This window comes from Rhipicephalus microplus, chromosome 9, assembly GCF_043290135.1.
Source record: "Rhipicephalus microplus isolate Deutch F79 chromosome 9, USDA_Rmic, whole genome shotgun sequence".
Taxonomy (NCBI): Eukaryota; Metazoa; Arthropoda; class Arachnida; order Ixodida; family Ixodidae; genus Rhipicephalus; species Rhipicephalus microplus.
Genome location: NC_134708.1, coordinates 50,459,504 through 50,478,498, shown reverse-complemented (window position 1 = coordinate 50,478,498; position 18,995 = coordinate 50,459,504). Strand labels below are relative to the sequence as shown.

General features: G+C 45.5%; 1 protein-coding gene across 5 annotated transcripts in view; it reads right to left on the bottom strand.

The window, feature by feature from the left end:
* LOC119163817 (uncharacterized) overlaps positions 1 to 18,995 on the bottom strand; it is a 65,411-nt gene that overhangs the window by 21,947 nt on the left and 24,469 nt on the right. For 3 of the 5 annotated variants that reach the window (XR_012886143.1, XR_012886144.1, XM_075873635.1), the window contains exon 2: positions 17,943 to 18,077. Coding sequence is in view for 2 of the 5 variants with exons in the window: in XM_075873635.1 (XP_075729750.1) it covers positions 17,943 to 18,077 (135 nt within the window). In the remaining 3 variants the exon portion in view is untranslated. Of the gene's footprint in view, positions 1 to 421; positions 8,121 to 17,942; positions 18,078 to 18,995 lie in introns of those variants that run through there. The other 2 variants (XR_012886145.1, XM_075873636.1) reach the window with 2 other exon arrangements.

Here is an 18,995-nt window from a genome sequence, read left to right as displayed (position 1 = left end):
AAAGAGAATCTGTTTTCTCATTTTTAGCCCACTATATATGTGTAGATTATAATAAATAGAGTTTCTGGAAGCCAAACAGATACTTGTCATTACCTGTTGACGTCATCAACTATAGATTCCAGAAAACTGAATGTGTAGAATGTTTATTTTGCACATTGCAAGACGTTTTGGGAGATGTCTTTCTCGAGCCTTGTATAAATAATAAAGAGCTGGACTTTAAAGCGAACACAAATGCGGGACCTAAGTCTGCAAATAAATACAACTGTATGCAATATGCTCACTACAGTACTGTTTCTCTTTTCAATGGAAACACGGAAGGAGTTTTCAGAGTTGTTACTCATAAAAAAGGAAGGAACCGCAGAAATTTTCAAAACGATGTGTCAGTAAATAAGCAGCACAGAGCTGCAAAGAATTAACTCACTGAGAAACAGGCCAGATATTTCTGCATGCTGGAATGCAAAGAAAATGTATTACATTTCACTGGTTTTCCTTTGTAGTAGAACCTAATGATGAAAAGGCTACAATGGCCATAGAGCAACAAGGAATGTAAAATGCAGATGCATTAGTGTGACGAGTGATCGTGGCCAAATCTCATGCGACAGCTAAGGGCCAAGAACCAGGTGCACTAAAAATGCAGAATATATATATATAATTAAAAAGTTATAATAACATATATGCACTGCACGTGAACATGTACTTTTAATGAACAAAAAGTATTGGTACTTGCGTTCGTATAAAACCAGCAATCATTTTTACACCATGATAGAATTCATTACTTCCCAAGTTAGTACATAAATTTAATCTACCTGCTGTATGATTGTAGTAGAGATATCCTGAGCAGTGATGATCTCATGTAAAAAAGAAATCGGGCACATTAAACCCAAGTAAATCAAGGGCTACAAACATATCTATTGGTTTCACATAAGCGGCCCAACGATGGTACAGACCAAGAACCCAATTACACAACCAAAATACTAGTTAATATAAAAATACTTGCTGCTTTCAATATCTCATTCACTCTGCAACCTATGATACAGAGCGTGACAAACAGACTATTTCAGATCTTAGCACAACACAACGATCTAGTGAGGCTTGTTTCTTTGAGCGGCAGCTGCTGCACGAGTATCTTCCATACAGACACGATCCAGCACTAACGATATTATTATTTAAAACACTTTTAAATACAGTAATCTAATTCTTCTCGATATCTTTCTCAACTATTCTTGCATAAATTATAACTTCTAAATGAAAATGCAGTTTTTCCAAATTTTTAAAAAAAGCATTTTAGCCACTCTGCCTCAAACTACATAAGATAATCAATGAATGTTATAAAATCGCAATGTGTAAAAGGTGCTGCAAGGAATGATCTTGACAAGAACGGAACAATATGCAATACAAGAGACAGTACACTTGAAGCTAGCTAGAAAAGAAAACTACTGTTCGAATGCAAAAAAATTTAGCCTTTACACAGCACCTACTTCCCCTAGAATAACTGTATCTTCTCTACACAGCATAACGTTGAAAAAAAGCAATTATATGTTTTGCTCATGTCAAAAAAATCCGCAACAAAATATGCTATCGTAAATGCCAATTACAAGCAGCATGAAAATTCACCATATGCAACATATTAAAGCATCAAGAGTTCTGTTATTTCTTTTTTCAGAGCAACATTATATATATAAAACAATCTAAAGAAGTCAACACAATCTAGAGAACCAGGAGAAGACTCGGTTTCTTATAACCAGTATTGCGAGAGGAAAAGGCGCAGATGTTTAAGTACACCTTACACAAAAACTTCATCGAACCAACTGGGTGGTCAACACATAATCAGCCAGATACCTAGATGACTCGGCACTCAAGACAACCAACAAAAAGCTAGTGTTTAACAAAGAAACAAATCTACATTACGAGTAATCCATGTTTTGTGAATCAGGACTGAAATCATTGTCTTTTACTAAGACAAATGCAAAATTGCAGTTTTGGAGCACCTATGAAAACAGAGAGTACAAACTTGGGGAAAAAAAGAGTGGAGAGCAAGAGAAGCTCACTATGTCAAATTATGCACTAGAAGACTTAACAGAGCACTATCTATTGCGTATAGCTGAATAAAAATTGAGTTGATTGCAAGTGTACTGGATAACATTCAAATCTTATAAAAAAGTATGGCATATTAAACACAACCAGTGCACTCTGATACCCCCAACACATAGTGATATAAAAGAAATGAGTGACGAAGCAAATGTGCAACATATATGCGTATATTGTGACGGGGCGAGATTTAGGCTTACGGTTTAGCGTCCAGAGAGAATTGGCAGCCGAACAAGATGGCTGAGTTGCCTCTCGTGCAAGCGTCCAACGCACAGACGTCTTCGTCGTCTTCGCAAAGTGCCATGCTTGCTCCTATCAATGATGCACCGTACCATCACTACCCCGCGGCGGAAGCTCTGTCATGGCGCTTGGCACGGCAACATCGAACTAGCAGGGTGATACGGTTTGAGTCTGGAAACGTGGACGATGTCCGTCTGGAGTGAGGGGGTCGAAGAGGCATTGTTTAGGGGTGTGATCTCGTAGCTCACGTCACTGAGTTGTCGTAACACTTTGTAGGGGCCATGGTAGTGTGGTAGTAGCTTCTCTGATAAGCCACCTTGGCGGTTTGGTGTCCAGAGAAGTACAAAAGACCCCTGCGAGAAGTGCACGTTTTGGTGTCACCCATCATAACAGTCATTTTGATGCTCCTGCGACCAGTGCAGCCGATGATGCGCAAGCTTACGGGCTGCATAGGCTTCAGAAACGACATCGCTGGCGTACTCAGTAGACAACAGGCAGCCGAAGCAAGGAGCATGTCAAACGGTAACGCTGGATGTCGGCCAAATAGCAAATAAAATGGAGAATAGCTGTGTCGTGGCGTGAAAAGTTGTACGCAAATGTGACAAAGGGGAGCGCTTTGTCCCAGTCACGGTGATCTGGTGAAACGTACATAGCAGCATCTGCGTAAGTGTTCGGTTCAGACACTCAGTCAATTCATTTGTCTGTGGATGATAAGCGTTAGTAAGCTTATTGTGCTCAGTGGAGCAGGCGCAGAGAATGTTATCCGTAACACGTGAAAGGAAGTACCTTCTTCGATCAGTAAGCAGCTGCCGCGGAGCATCGTGATGAAGAATGACTTCATACAAGAGAAAGTCAGCGACGTCAGTGGAACAGCTAGTCGACAGTGCTTGAGTAATTGCAAAGCGTGTGGCATAATCTGTGGCGACGACAACCCATTTATTTCCGGAGGTGGACATAGAAAACGGGCCCAACAGGTCAAGGCCAACACAGAAGAATGGTTCCATCGGTATGTCAATGGGCTGTAGGAGGCCAGACGGCAGTACAGAGTGGCGCTTGCGGCATTGGCAGCGGTCGCAAGCAGTGACGTAGAGAACCACAGAACGATACAGTCCGGGCCAGAAAAAGCGACATCGCACGCGATCGTAGGTACCAGAGATGCCTAGGTGACCGGCTGTAGGTACGTCATGTAGTTGTTCGAGAACGCTGGTACGCAGGTCATGGGGAAGCACGAGTAGTAATTTCAGGTCATCGGCATTGAAGCTGCGAAGGTACAGAATGTTGTCATGCAGTTCGAACAGGCAAACGAAAGGGTCTGTTGGAGCAGAGGTCAGACGCTCGATGATGGAGAATGACGATGGGTCACGTTGTTTGGTGGAGATATCAACCAAAGTGTGGATGGTGAGCACGCAGGGGTCTGATTCAAGGTCTGTCAAGTTGGGCGTTTCAACCGCATGACGCGACAAACAGTCTGCGTCTGCGTGCAGGCGTCGTGACTTGAAGTGGACCACAAACGAGTATTCTTGCAGACGCAGCGCCCACTCACTGAGACGTCCAGATTTGTCCTTTAGAAATGAGAGCCAACAGAGAGCGTGATGGCCAATGGAAAAAGTTCGGCCTTACAGGTAAAGCCTGAATTTTGTTACGGCCCACACTAAAGCAAGGCATCCACACTCAGTGGTGGAGAACTACCGTTCGGCAGGTGAAATAAGACGACTGGCGTAAGCAATCATGCGGTCCTTCCCGTGATGTCGTTGGCCGAGGACTGCCCCGATTCCATGACCGATGGCATGGGTCGAAGCTCTGTAGAGGATAGCAAGGTCGAAATGGGCCAGTATTGGTGGCGTAGTCAGCAGATGGATAAAAGTGGATAAAAGCCGAAAAGGCATCCCCTTGCTCTACGCCCTATTATTTATTTCATAATACCCCTAAAGGCCCCCGAAGGGGTATTACATATGGGAACGGACACATGAAAAAAATCTTTGCATGCTTATACAATGTAAAAACAAGATTGTACAAAATAATGAAAGCGAGCTAAATACAAAAAGCAACAACAACAACAACAACAACAACAAAAACCAGATAATTTGGAAGAAAGAAAAATAAATAGAGATAGAATATTGAATACTGAAAACATAAATTAAGGGCACAAACAAACACAGTATACAAGGAAAAAAACTAAAACGAAGGCACGATCTTAAGATACAAAAGTTTACAATTAACACATAAATAATACAAATCAAGCGTGTGCAATGGTCGTGAAAAACATTAACACATGGTAACAAGAAAATTAAACACTGATGTACATATGAAGAAGCTTAATGAGAGTATGCACGGTGCATATCTAGTCGGAAATGTTGAGTAAAAGTACGTGAAATGTTGTGAAATATGCTTGAGTGGCAATGTGGGATGGCAAGTTATTCCATGCAACTATTGTTTGGGAAATGAAGGAATTAGCATAATGAGCTGAGCGACAAGTTATACGTTTTATCTTGAAGATATGGTCTGTGCGTGGAAAGATGACTGTTGGTGCTTCGAAGATGCGGTGAAGGTATGGGTGATGATAGAGATTGTGGAGAAGCGAAAGGCGGGCAGTTCTGCGGCGATGAAATAAGTCGTCAAGCTGAGCGCAAGTTTTTAGTGCTGAAATGCTAGTATAGGGTAAATAATCGAAAAAGATGAAATGGGCTGCACGGTTTTGTAAAGATTCTATTTCTTGGGTTATGTAGATTTGTGAGGTATCCCAGATAGCTGATGCGTATTCGATTTCAAGACGTTTTAATGTGATGTATGCTAGTCTACGGAGATTACCTGGAGCATGCTTGATGTTGCGTTTGAGTAGACCTAATGAGCGGTTAGCTGATGCCAATGTCAGGCGGATGTGATGATGACACGTAAGGTCAGACTGTAAGTGAACACCTAGGTACTTATACGAAGTTGTCAGTTGAATTATGTTATTATTGATTACATAGGATGTAGGACTCCGGTGCATGCATCTTGTAAATGATAATAACTGTGTTTTAGCTGTATTAGGAGTCATCAGCCATGTTGAACACCATGTATTATTTGCGTTAAGATCAGCTAGAAGAATATCTTTGTCATTGTCACATGAAATCATTTGATAAATTACACAGCCACCCGCGAAAAGTCTGATGAAGGACACGCAGTTAGGTAAGTCATTAACATAGATTAGGAAAAATAAAGGGCCAAGAACGCTGCCCTGCGGGACACCGGAAGTTGCGTTGGTGGATGAGGAGGTGCTGTTGCTAACAGATGTGTATTGTGATCTAGATGAGAGGGAATTTTTAATCCGTCCAATAACAGTTGGGTGTATATTCAGGTTCATTAGCTTTACTATTTGTCTATGGTGAGGAACACGATCAAAAGCTTTCGAGAAATCGAGGAAGATGGCATCAACTTGAAATCCTAGGTCTAGATATGAATGAATGTGATGTAAAAAGCCGGCTAACTGCGTTTCGCATGAATAACCCCAACGAAAGCCATGTTGGTATCCAAAAATAATGTTGTGGTCTTCTAAGCAGTTAATGATTTCAGTGTACAATACGTGTTCAAGTAATTTGCAAATAGTACTTGTTGTAGAAATGGGGTGGTAGTTCAGTGGGTGAGTGCGGTCCCCGGACTTGAATATGCGTACGACTTTTGCTACTTTCCAGTCGCTCGGAATAGTGTTAGTAGATAGAAACTGCGAGAAGAGTGCACACAGTATAGGTGATAAGCTAGGAGACAAACATTTTAACATTTTGTTATTAATGCCATTGTGATCAGATGCCGAAGAAGTTTTAAGTTTATTTAGTAAACAAGAAATTCTTGCCTCACGAACGATTACTTTAGGCATAGATAGGTTGATGATATTGACAAGGGAGGGTGATGATGTGGTGTCTTCATGTGAAGGTACGGATGAAATGCATTATTCAATTGATCCGCACACTCGCAGTGGTGAACCATATCGCCGTGCTCATTAACAAGTGTTACATCAGGGTAGTTCTTCAGGTTGCAGCCGTATTCGAAAGGCGGGCAAACATGCTGTTAATTCACCGGCTCTTCGCTTGCTCACAGCGCCGACATTCCTTTATATGTTCTATGCGAAGGGAAAGTCCTTCTTTAAGAGATCATAAGCGGTCGAGCGATGTAGGCGAAGTTGCGAACAAATCGGCGAAAACAGAAACATAGCCCTATGAAACTTCAAACGTCCTTGGTTGAACGTGGTTCAGGAAATTCTTGTACTGCTCGCACCTTGTCGGGATCTGGTTGAACATCAGCGGCACTGACATAGCAGCCTAGTATGGTGATATGGCGAAGTCCGAAATGGCATTTCGCATAGTTGTGAGTAGGGTCGTGTCACTTGCAGCAGTGTGAGCTGGAGCAGGGGCAATGGCTTCAAGTTCGCGTCATCAATTCGGTTCACCTGATCCGATGTAACTAGAGGTGGCGGCTGTGTTCTTGCATGGTCTTCGCAAGACGATGTTGCAGCCGTATTCGAAAGGCGGGCAAACACGCTGTTGATTCGCCGGCTCTTCGCTTGCTCACAGCGCCGACATTCCTTTATAATGGTCTCCTGTGTAAAATACCTTTTGCAGATTAAAAGGTTGAATACATCGTCCGCAATCCCCTTAAGAATATGTCCGACCTTGTCAGCCTCCGGCATCTCGGCATTGGCTTTGCGACACAATGCTAACACACCTTTAATATACAAGACGTACGACTCCGTTGAGGTCTGCGCAGTAGATGCGATCATTTTATTCCGAGCCATTTTTCTTCTAATCAACTTCCCGCACAGGTCCAACACTTTATCCCTGCAGATTGCCCAACTCTCAAGTTTTCTTCATGGTTCTCATACCATGATTTGGCGGTTACCCTAAGATAGAACAACAGGTTGCCAGCATGAGAGTGGGGCCCCATCAGTATCGAGTACTCACACGTTTGTACTCTGCCAGCCAATTTTTTCAATGTCCACTTCATTTGGATCCCCAGAACCGCTAAACGCGCCAACATCCCGCGGGGGTTCGAGCACGAAGGTTGTGGTCGCAGGAGGAGGTGTAGTCACCGCATCGTCTCCAGGCGCAGGAACACCAGGAGCAGATGCAGACGTCATATTTTCCGTCATCGTTGCATTATGACCCTTCAAACAACAGCCGCTGCAAAGTTCCGATGAGAGGCTGTTACCCAGCACATCCACCAAATGTGTTGGGGTGAGATCTAGGCTTATAGTATAGCGTCCACAGAGAATCGGCGGCCGAACAAGATGGCTGAGCTGCCTCTCGCGCAAGCGTCTAATGCACAGGCGTCTTTGTCGTCTTCACAAAGTGCCACGCTTGCTTTTATCGATGATGCACCGTAACAATATGTACTGGAATGTACTCAAACATGAACATAAAAAAATTAACAAATAAATACAAATGTAATACAGGATACCTGAATCTTGAAAGAGATGAATAGACTTAATGATGTTTCCTTACAATTTTTTCACGAAAGAAATTTTGTACAGCGTTTCAATGAGAAAATATTGCATGCTGCCCTTAAACACTCTCTTGATATGCACTCTATTACAATACACAACATAAGTGATACAATGCTGCTAATGGCGAGAAAGGAGACAGTGACTGCGAATATGGCTGTAGTTGGGAGCTACTGCTTGAAGGTAGACTGTGGTAGAAATGTCTTTCGTGTTATGCTTCCATCAGGATGTGTCATGCAGGCTCTAGAAACTCTGGACATTGCTTTCATTGTGGTCTTGACAGCAGGTTTCCCTGAAACTCAGCAGTGAAACTGTCAAACTGAAAAAGAAAATAGACATGTTTCCTAAACTGAGGTTACATTTACATAATGTTTGGTGGGCATAGTTGTAACAGGATAATTGATATGATAAGCTGAAAAATATATACTAAAACGTTATTTCCAGGTTCAAGAGAAAACTCACATAAAACTCGCAGCAAATGACCCTGCACTGATGATCTTGAGAGAAAGACAAAATACAAACAAATACTTCTGCCCTTCACATACACAGAATCAACCACTGCCATTCAACAGTTTTCTGCCATCTCAGAGGCCATGCTTCAGCTTGCTTAGTTCAACTGAGCTCCACTAGTCAGGACCGCCTATCCAGCTTAACCAGCCGAAAACGCAGGTACTCTGAACACTGCTACAGTGATGACGATAAACGAATAAGAAAAACAAGTATAAAATATAAAAACATTTACGATTCGAAGAGTGGGTTGAAAAAAAGAGGAGGCAGCAACGACATTTCAGTATTTCTTGCGCACTCACTTTCTTGAAATGAAAGAAAGACAAAATAAACAACAATGTAGTCACCAATATTCTGGCCAAATACCCAGTTGTTCTGGTAAGCACTAGGAAGCAAGAAAGCATGCCAGTATTTAGCCATGCAAGGAGTTCGTACATTAGGTGCCATCCATTGTAAGTGTATTCTGAAAATTAAAAAAAAAAGATTCTGCTTTTACTATAAATATCCCAAATCTATGCTTTTTTAGAAACTACAAGGACACTTTCAAATAAGTAAGAAAAGTGTAGGTTAACAGAAGCCGATCGTGGAAAATGATGAGCTAGGAGACCATGTCGGACACTGTCTTGTGAAATTGCATTGGGAGTGACAAAACAAAGTCAAAGACGGCCATTGAGTCGATGCAGCCACTAATAGTCATTGCAGGCACAAACTAGGTACAAAGATACCTTAGATTGACAGCCGACCAAAGCCTTTCAGTGATGAAATAAATATGAGCATATAAGTGAGAATATTTATGTGAACCAATCGGAACATAAATAAAATATTACCTATTCAACAATGTTATGAAAATCATCCATAAAAGAATCTGCAATTTACTAAATTCATGGGTTCTTCTGCTACAAAAATAAACAAACCACGGAAATTACAGAAATTATTCATACTTTGGCAGAAATAAAGTTATTTAAAGGGGCACTTAAAAGCAAGACAGTTTTTGGTTATTAGTGAAGGACGACTTTATAATCCTGAAAACACCACTATTACCACGACATCATGCTTAGTAAGTGAGACAATGCACAAAAAAAAAATGCGGGCGGCAACGCCTTTTTGAGATTTCGACACCAAACACACTGACGCAAAAAATTTTGAACGCGTCTACTGGGTCCTATGTTGCTTCTAATTTATTCAAATAAAGTACATTATAATATGTGGGTGCCACAGACATAGCAAAGGATGTTTTAGAAAATTTTGTTGAGCCAATGCGAAAAAAATACCGATAATACATTTTGAATTTCTTCTGTAACGCGGAGGTCTTGGCGCGAAATTTAACAAATGCCAGGCCTGCGCGGAAGGTGCTGCAGAGTCACAGCAAAAGCTAAAAGAGCGGCCTTTCAGAGCCTCTTCTAAACATTCATTGGGTAACTGCTATAGGAATACTTTCTGGGAACCCACTACAGCATTAATAATTATTTCTAGCTAATAGACCAGCATTCGCTATGTTCTTCTAAGAAGCGTTGTATCCGATAAACTCTTGCAAGGAATTTTGTGCCAATTCTTCATGCAGTGATTGACGATGATGAGAAATTTATGCCTCAAGTGGGTATGCACCACAGTTAATAGGTGATCAAAAATAAGTTTTTGTAATGGCTTGGAGCGTTGGTCGCCCCAATCCTTATGCTATTCGCATTGTGTAACACCTCGTTATTTTTTCCTGTTCTAAAACACTTTATTACTGATATTAACAGAATTCCTTTCCCCACGTTAAGCCTGCAAAAGGCAAGTTAGTGAACAAGTCCCAAGAACCGCTGTTGCTCAGTCATAGAATACTGGGCTGGCCTTGGCAGCGGACCTTGGTTCGAGCCCCACTGTGTCCTTGGTGCTAGATATTTTTTTATTTATTTTGCGGTAGTAGTTACGGACACTGGCGGCGGCGGACAATTACATCGCTGCATGTGACCCGAATTTTGATCTCATAACAGCTTTAATAACAGCTCATAACAACTACAACACTAATAATGAACTTATGATAGTGACACATATGGCATTAGATTTCTCATAGCACAGTTTTTCAATCTGAACCAAGTCCTTGTTCCTCTTTAGTGCCTCTTTAACATGTCCCCTTACAATGCTGGCTAGAAAAATTTCATAATGCACTGTCAGAAGAAAATATTGTACACTCCCATAGACTACCCACTGACATGCTCCCTAAGGACAATGCAAAATCAAGGTGCTACAACGTTGACATTCAAGGAGGCAATGCTAAAAGTGAGCATGACCGGAACTGGGCCAGTGGTTGAGTGGCATGTCGTGCCACAAATGTCACTCACAGCATGCTTTCAAACAGGACGTGCAAACGCCTGTTTGCACGTCCTGCTGAACGCGTCATTCGAAGGTCGCAGGTTTGGATCCTGTTTACGGCAAGTTATCTTTTCCCCCCCTTTTCTTCATATTAACATAACAATTTGGTCTAATATCTTCCCCTATACTTTCCTTGGCATAATTGTCTGTTAGATCTCATTATTGTGTAAAAACACGGCAAAATGAGCCCTTAGGTATACGCTTCTTTCTTTATTCACTAACGAGGGTCTCGTACTGGCAGACTTAGTGCCTTTAGGTTGTATACGAAGGACTATTGGTCAGCTGCCCACTCGTAACACGTTCACATGCTACGTGGCGCCAAACAGGCTCAAAAGAGTGTGCCACACTCGCCGCCATGGCTACTGGTGGCACTGACTGACACTCCCACAAATACTTCACATATAAACCCTATAAAGTGGCTGGGGAGATAGCTGTCGCGGTAGCTCAGTGGTAGAGCATAGAACGCGTCATTTGAAGGCCGCAGGTTCGGATCCTGCCCACGGCAAGCTATCTTTTCACCCAATTTTCTTCATATTTACATTACAATTTGGTCTAATATCTTGCCCTATACTTTCCTTGGCATTATTGTCTGTTAGATCTCATTAATATTGTGTAAAAGCCCGACAAAACGAGCCCTTAGATATACACTTCTTTCTTATATATATATTATGAAGTCTTGGAAGTCTGGGTTGCGACAGCGTTTAATTGAGGAAAGACCTCGCAAAACGAACGGGCAGAGCCAGTACACAGACGATGACGATGATGATGAACCAGAGTGGCAATGAGGACAAAGAGACAAGCGGATGATGGTGATTGTGATCATGCAGGGATGAGGACGATGCAAGTAACAAATGGCCACACTAATTCCCCCCACTTGGAAGCGGACACCCTGGACGCCGTAAGTCAAAGTGACGGGGAACGTCGCGTGAAAGGTTTCATGCGACAAACGTGGACAATCTCTGTGCTGCGGTAGCGGCGGTCTGTTGGGGCGACGAGTGGTGTCACACGATAATTAACCGGCGAAGTCGGTTCTAAAACATTGTATGGCCCGATGAAGCGTGGTTGGAATTTGTCCCAGAGACCAGGAGTGTGAATAGGTGTAAAAAGCAGCACCTCGTCACCAGGTTGGAAAGACACAACGCGGTGGGATTCGTCATAGGTGATCTTCCGCTTGTGCTGTCTCGCTTCAGTATTGATGCGAGCCTGATGGCGAGACTGAGCCAGGCGGGAAATGTATTCTTCGCTAGAAGACTGACACGAATTCCCATGGCTGCTAAAGAAGGAGACGTCGAGAAAGGTAGTCGGGGTGCGTCCGTACACGAGATAAAACGGTGAGTAGCAAGTTGTTCGCTGAACGGCGGTGTTGTAAGCGAATGTCAGGAATGGTAAAAGAGTATCCCAGTTTTTGTGGTCGGGTTGGACGTAAACGGCTATCATGTCTGCAAGGGTTCGGTGAAATCTTTCTGTGAGACCATTTGTCTGAGGGTGGTAGCTTGAAGCTGTCTTGTGAGTAGTTCCAGAAGCGCGGAGTACTTCATTTACCATTTGTGACAGGAACACATTGCCGCGATCACTAAGCAGTACACGAGGAGCCCCATGACGCAGTATTATTGCGTGAAGAATAAAGTCTGCAACTTCCACAGCTGAGCCTGTAATAACAGAGGAAGTCTCAGCGTATCGTGTCAGGTGGTCCACGGCGGTCACTATCCATCGTTTGCCAGCAGATGTGACGGGGAGAGGCCCGTAAAGGTCAACACCTACAACCTCGAAAGGCATTGACGGGCACGGAAGTGGCTGTAGAGGTCCAGCAGGTGCAGACGTGGGGAGTTTACGACGCTGGCATGGGTAGCAGGAACCGACGTACCGCGCTACACTAGAAGAAAGGCCAGGCCAGTAATAACAACATCGAATGCGGTCAAGAGTTTTTTTAAAACCAAGATGACCAGCAGTCAAGTCGTCGTGGAAGGCTTCGAGCACCTGAAGTCGAAGAGAGCGTGGCAGTACAGGAACCCAGCGCTGACCGTCAGGGTGGTAGACGTGGCGGTAGAGAACCCCATTGTCCAGCTTAAAGTGCAGGAGTTGACGACGGAGTCGCGCGTTTGGTGGATGAGAAACTCCCGAAAGGTGGTCCATCATGCGTCTGCAGTATGAATCGGACCGCTGGTGGGAGATAAATGTTGCCTGGTCGTCCGAAAAGGGTCGTGTTATTGATGCGAGCGTATGAACTTTGGTAGATGTGGCGTTTGAGTTCTCACCAACGCTGATATGGGTAGTCGGAAGCGGGCAACGAGATAAAGCATCGGCGTCTCGATGTTTTCTGCCTGACTTGTAAGTTATGTCAAAGTCGTACTCCTGCAAGCGTAGTATCCACCGACCCAAGCGTCCGGACAAGTTTTTCAGTGTAGAAAGCCAGCATAAGGCATGGTGGTCTGTAACGATTGTGAAGTGACGGCCGTGGAGATAGGGACGGAACTTCTGGACCGACCAAACCACAGCCAGACACTCTTGCTCAGTTATAGTGTAGTTCTTTTCAGCAGGGGTGAGTACGCGACTGGCATATGCAACAACTTTCTCTAGGGAAGACTTGTCGCGTTGTAGAAGAACGGCTCCTATACTAAGGCCGCTAGCGTCGATATGAAGGATAGTCGGTGCGGCTTCGTCAAAGTGGCAGAGCAGAGGTTCAGACGTGAGTGACCGCTTCAACAGCTCGAATGCCGTTTCACATTCTTGAGACCACAAAAAGGGGACGTTCGAAGCGAGTAGTTGGTGTAATGGAGCAGCAATAGAAGCGAAGTTCTGGATAAACCGGCGAAAATAGGAGGCGAGGCCAAGGAAACTGCGAAGCTCCTTTGGTTTTTCGGGACGCGGAAAGTGAAGGACTGCAGAAATTTCGTCAGGGTCGGGCCGGATGCCATCTTTGCTAACGACATGTCCTAAGACCTTGATAGATTTGCTAGCGAAAGAGCATTTCTTAGTGTTTATTTGAAGCCCGGCGCCGGCAAGGCACGTCAGAACTTGATCCAGTCGTTCTAGGTGCTCAAGAAACGTTGACGAAAAGATAATAATGTCGTCCAGGTAGCACAGGCAACTTTTCAATTTCAGACCGCGCAGCACGGTATCTACCATGCGCTCAAAAGTCGCGGGTGCGTTGCAGAGCCCGAAAGGCATCACGTTAAATTCATATAGCCCGTCGGGGGTTGCAAACGCCGTTTTATGCTTATTGTCTTCATGCATGGGAATCTGCCAGTACCCAGAACGCAAGTCGATGCTTGAAAAGAATTCCGCGCCTTGTAGGGAATCAAGGGCGTCGTCAATGCGTGGCATAGGGTACACGTCCTTGCGTGTGATCTTATTGAGCGCCCGGTAGTCCACGCAAAAACGCACAGAGCCATCCTTTTTGCGGACCAAAACAATGGGAGACGACCAAGGGCTAGATGAAGGACGGATGACTTCCCGTTTAAGCATGTCCGCAACGTTTTCTTCTATAATTTTTCTTTCAGTTAGAGACACGCGGTAGGGTCGGCGGCGTACAATAGATGTCCCAACAGTTTGAATTCAATGTGCTGTAGTATTAGTGCGGCCCAGCTTAGACGAGCAAATATCGAAATAATTTGAACGTTTCTGTAACAATGCGAGCAGCTGCTGCCTCCGTGAATATGTCGATTCGCTGCTGATAGCGGTGGTAAAGGCGGAGGAAGAAACATGCTCACCGAGGCAAGGTTCTTTGGATGTGATGGCCTGAAGTGGCGTGACAAATACAGACTCGAAGTCAGCAACATGGGCCACAGTAGTGCCCTGTGGCAGTAAGATCTTCTCCCGTGTAGAGTTGACAGCGGTGACAAGTGCCGAGCCATTGCAAAAACGAACGACACCGGACGGAAGAACTATACCTTTGCGAACGCAAAGTGGTGACGGTGAGACCAATACATCCCCGTGATAGATGTCGTTGGAGATAATGCTGACAATATGCTCTTGTAGTGGCGGCAGTTCGATGTCTTTCGCAGCGACCAGACGAAGTGGCTTCTGATTGTCGTCGTCAAGCATGTAGTCCGTGTCAGCGAAGTGAACGACGCGTTGTCCACAACAAATCGCCGCGGAAACAGATGATAGAAAATCCCACCCTAAAATTAGTTGGTGAGAGCAGCGGGACAGGACAGCAAACTGGACATGATGGCGGATGGCGTCGATGAAAACACGCACAGTACAAAACGCGGAAGGGCAAATGACGTTCCCCTGGGCAGCAACTAATGTGGGGCCATCGTAAGGCGTCATTACTTTCCTTAAATGTTCACACAAATTAGCACGTATCACAGACAATGTCGCACCTGTGTCCACCAAAGCATCGACTCGCACTCCTTCCACTTCCACAGAAACCATGTTACACGGACCCGATGGAGGAATTTCAGTTCCGATTCCGAATGCAGTTTTTCCTCCACAAACTGCATCACTTAGTTTTCCGAATGAATTTCAGAGGTGAATGAGGCGGGCCGAAGTGGAGAAGTGGAACGGCGGAAGGGCGAAGGCGAGCGGCGTCTCGTGTTTCGGCTGTTTCGTGGTGCGGTCGATGCAGGAGGAGATGGAAAACGGTGCGGGGGAGACGAATAACGCCGACCTTGATAAGACGCCCCGGCATACAAATCCCGTTCACGCACGTCGTTCCGACGCTCATCTTGCTGGCGCTTTCGGCAGAAACGAGATATGTGGCCGCGATAGCCACACTAGTAGCAAACAGGGCGAGACGAGCGCCACGGTAGGGAATAGAAGACATTCGGGGCACCTGTAGATAGCGCGGTCAGGTGGGCCGGAGGGTCAGGGGGTACGGAATGGTAGTTGACCGGGGGAGCGGCAGCAACTGACGCGTAGGATGGACGCGGCAATGTCGCGTGGGCGTCGCTGGGAGGCACAGCAGCAACTTCAGGGTACGTGGGTATGGGGCGTGAAGCATGTGCCTGTACGGGCGCAACGCCGGTCAGCGTTGTAAGTTCCTCCCTGATGATGTCACGTAAGGGCATTCCCGAAGGCTGTGTAGGTCGTGGTGTAAGAGGTGTGAAGCCCATGGACCGCAATTCTTCGCGTATAATGTCCCGGATGAGGTCGCGCAGGTGGCCATCTGACGTGAAGTGGTGGTCGCCAATGTCTGGTTGGAGGCGAACGGAGTCCAGCGCATCAAGGCGCTGGCATGTCGTCACGACATCAGCGATGGTAGCTGGGTTTTGCACAGCGAGTGCATTAAAGGCAACAGGCCCAATGCCTTTCAATATGTGGCGCACTTTGTCCGATTCCGGCATGGATTGATTGACACGCCGGCACAGTGCGAAGACATCCTCGATGTATGAAGTGTACGATTCACCGGGATGTTGTCGGCGAGTATCAAGTGTCCTCTTCGCGACGGCGGATCGAATGTCCGGGGTGCCAAAAACGTGTCGCAGCTGCTGCTGGAAGGTAGCCCAGTCGGGTAAGTCAATGACGTGGTTAAAATACCATGTCTTTGCGACTCCGGTCAGATAAAATGGGACGTAACACAGTTTGGCGGCCTCGTCCCACCGATTAGTGACACTTACGCAGTCGTAGTGGTCGAGCCAGTCTTCTACGTCTTCTCCACGACGACCAGCGAAGAGCGGGGGTTCCCGCTGATGTCCGTGTATGTAAATAGGAGGGGCAGCTTGCGGCGGTGCGTGGTTGATGACATGAGCACCGGTAGGCTCGGTCTGGGACATGCTGCCTGACAGTGGGCGCAATCGGCGGCCTGAACGAAGCTCCAGCGGGTAGAGCGGGCTGCGGGAGGTAAGAGGACCGAAAATCCACCTCCACCACGTATGAAGTCTTGGTAGTCTGGGTTGCGACAGCGTTTAATTGAGGAAAGATTTCGCAAAACGAACGGGCAGAGCCAGTACACAGACGATGACGATGAACCAGAGTGGCAATGAGGACAAAGAGACAAGCGGATGATGGTGATTGTGATCATGCAGGGATGAGGACGATGCAAGTAACAAATGCCCACAATATATATATGTGTGTGTGTGTGTGTTTGTGTGTGTGCACGCACACACACAAACACACACACTGTTGTCTTTGAGTTCATTCAAGCAAAGCGACGTTTGCATAGTTCACTAAACAAATGCCGGAGCGGGCTTACGAATGAAATCAACATATGTAGCTTTTTAAAGGTACATAATCTCATGACATTAAGGCAAACAAATTATGCCGAATATAAAAGCAATACCGCCTTATGTCGAACATAAAATACCTAATTCGAGAACCATGGTTTAGATTTCAACCAAGCTGAAAGTTTTTTCATCCACTTGGGACTGCGCAATTTTTTATTCCCATGTGCCTCTAGTTACTTACCATATTATTTTATGGAGCATGTGTTGTTTCAGAGTGGAGCACAAATGTGTGGATAATCACAGCTCAGAGTGGTCTCTCATTGCACCCTCTCTCTTCTACAGCTCGCCTTTCCTTTCACAAATTTACGACATTCTCCCTTGCGAGCAGCCAAGCCAAGTTACTTTCCAGATCTCAATCTACACTGTAACCTCTAGTCAACAAACTCTCGCTCCGCGAAACGTTAGAGACACTAGACAGTAGACCTTTTCCGAAGAGAAGATACTTGGCTCATGGCTCTACGCATCGCTGGCCAGCAAAGCGACGCGGGCATTGCTAAGTTTTCTAAAGACGACCGGACTACACGACCGCTTATAAGCTTGCAATGGACAAGGTCACATCTACACACACGTTGCCCTTCACTTCTCTTTCTCTTCTCCTTTAATCCCCTCACCCCTTCCCCCAGTGCAGGGTAGCAAACCGGACGTGCATCTGGTTGACCTCCCTGCCTTTCATTTCTTCCCTTCCTCCTCCTCCTCCTCTTCTCGCCCACCTTGCACACTTCCTTCTCTTCCAAGAAAGCTTGTTGACTACTCACTTTTTACGGCCTGTTGGTTTCATGACAACGAGACACAAGCAGCACGAGTTTCTGATTTCGTGAGAAGGATGCACTGCAGTGGTCACAAGAAAAAGGACGCTCTCCTGTGTGGTTGCGCATGTGTCTCACGAGGACAATTTTTTTGCGAGAAGGATGCACTGCAATGGTTGCAGGAATATGGACGCTCTCTTGAGTGAGTACGCATGTGGGTTATGAGGTGAGATTTTTGCAAGAATGATGTGTTGCATACGTCACAGGAATAGGGATGCTCTCCTGTGTGCGTACGAATATGTTCTGTGAGATGACTCTCTTGATAGAATGCAGCTGGACACAAGTAGCACAGGAAAGGGCGCTCACCCGTGTGTCTGCGAATGTGCGTTTTCATGTTTGCACTGTACTTGGTCACATAGGTGCACTGTCGGCAGGAATTTAGCCCGCCTTGGACGGACACGAGTGAATGGTACCGCTCATGGGATACCGAAGACAAGGAACCTGCAAAGCCACAGGAAATACAGAAAACAATGAAAACCATGTCACACAGATTTTCTGTGAATAGATTACAGCACCAGGCAATGACAAATGGTTGCTGCCCTTGTAAATGAAGCATACTAAGCAAACCACATGTTACTGTAGTGGTAACCATGCAGTGACGCAGCATGTTTTACAAAAGCTGCCATTTCTCTCTTCAAGTATTCGATTTACCCCTTTGTAGGTTGGCCTTAATCTTTGTATCGATAATGTAAAGATTGGCTGTAGTATATTATTAATGATGCGAGGTAGGCTGGCAACTATAGTTCTAGCCTCTGAGGAGGATAACGAAGTAGTTCGGTGGGTGCGTGCTCTGGTGTTTGTGCTTTTGGCCTTTGGGTTACGAAAGTAAACGCCCTATTTTTGTGCCTGCGTCCCTGTGCCTTTGTGACATTGTCTGGTGGAGATGCGGGGTACAGTAGATGATACGATTGATATGTGGGGTTTAACGTCCCAAAACCACCATATGATTATGAGAGACGCCGTAGTGGAGGGCTCCGGAAATTTCGACCACCTTGGGTTCTTTAACGTGCACCCAAATGTGAGTACACGGGCCTACAACATTTCCGCCTCCATCGGAAATGCAGCCGCCGCAGCCGGGATTCGAACCCGCGCCCTGCGGGTCAGCAACCGAGTACCTTAGCCACTAGACCACCGTGGCGGGGCCAGTAGATGATACGGTCCCCTGAAAGATCCCTGACGCAAGTCCATTGAGTAGCTCAGCCGAGCTGACCGCTGTGCACGTCTGTTCCAGCCGTTGTCTCCAGGGACTCGAGCCACAGCACGGTTGGCTGTCTGAACGTCAGAGGACTATGAATCAAACACCGCCTAACGTCAGCGCCAGCACCAGAGCACCTGGTTGTCAACCAGCCAAGGACGCCG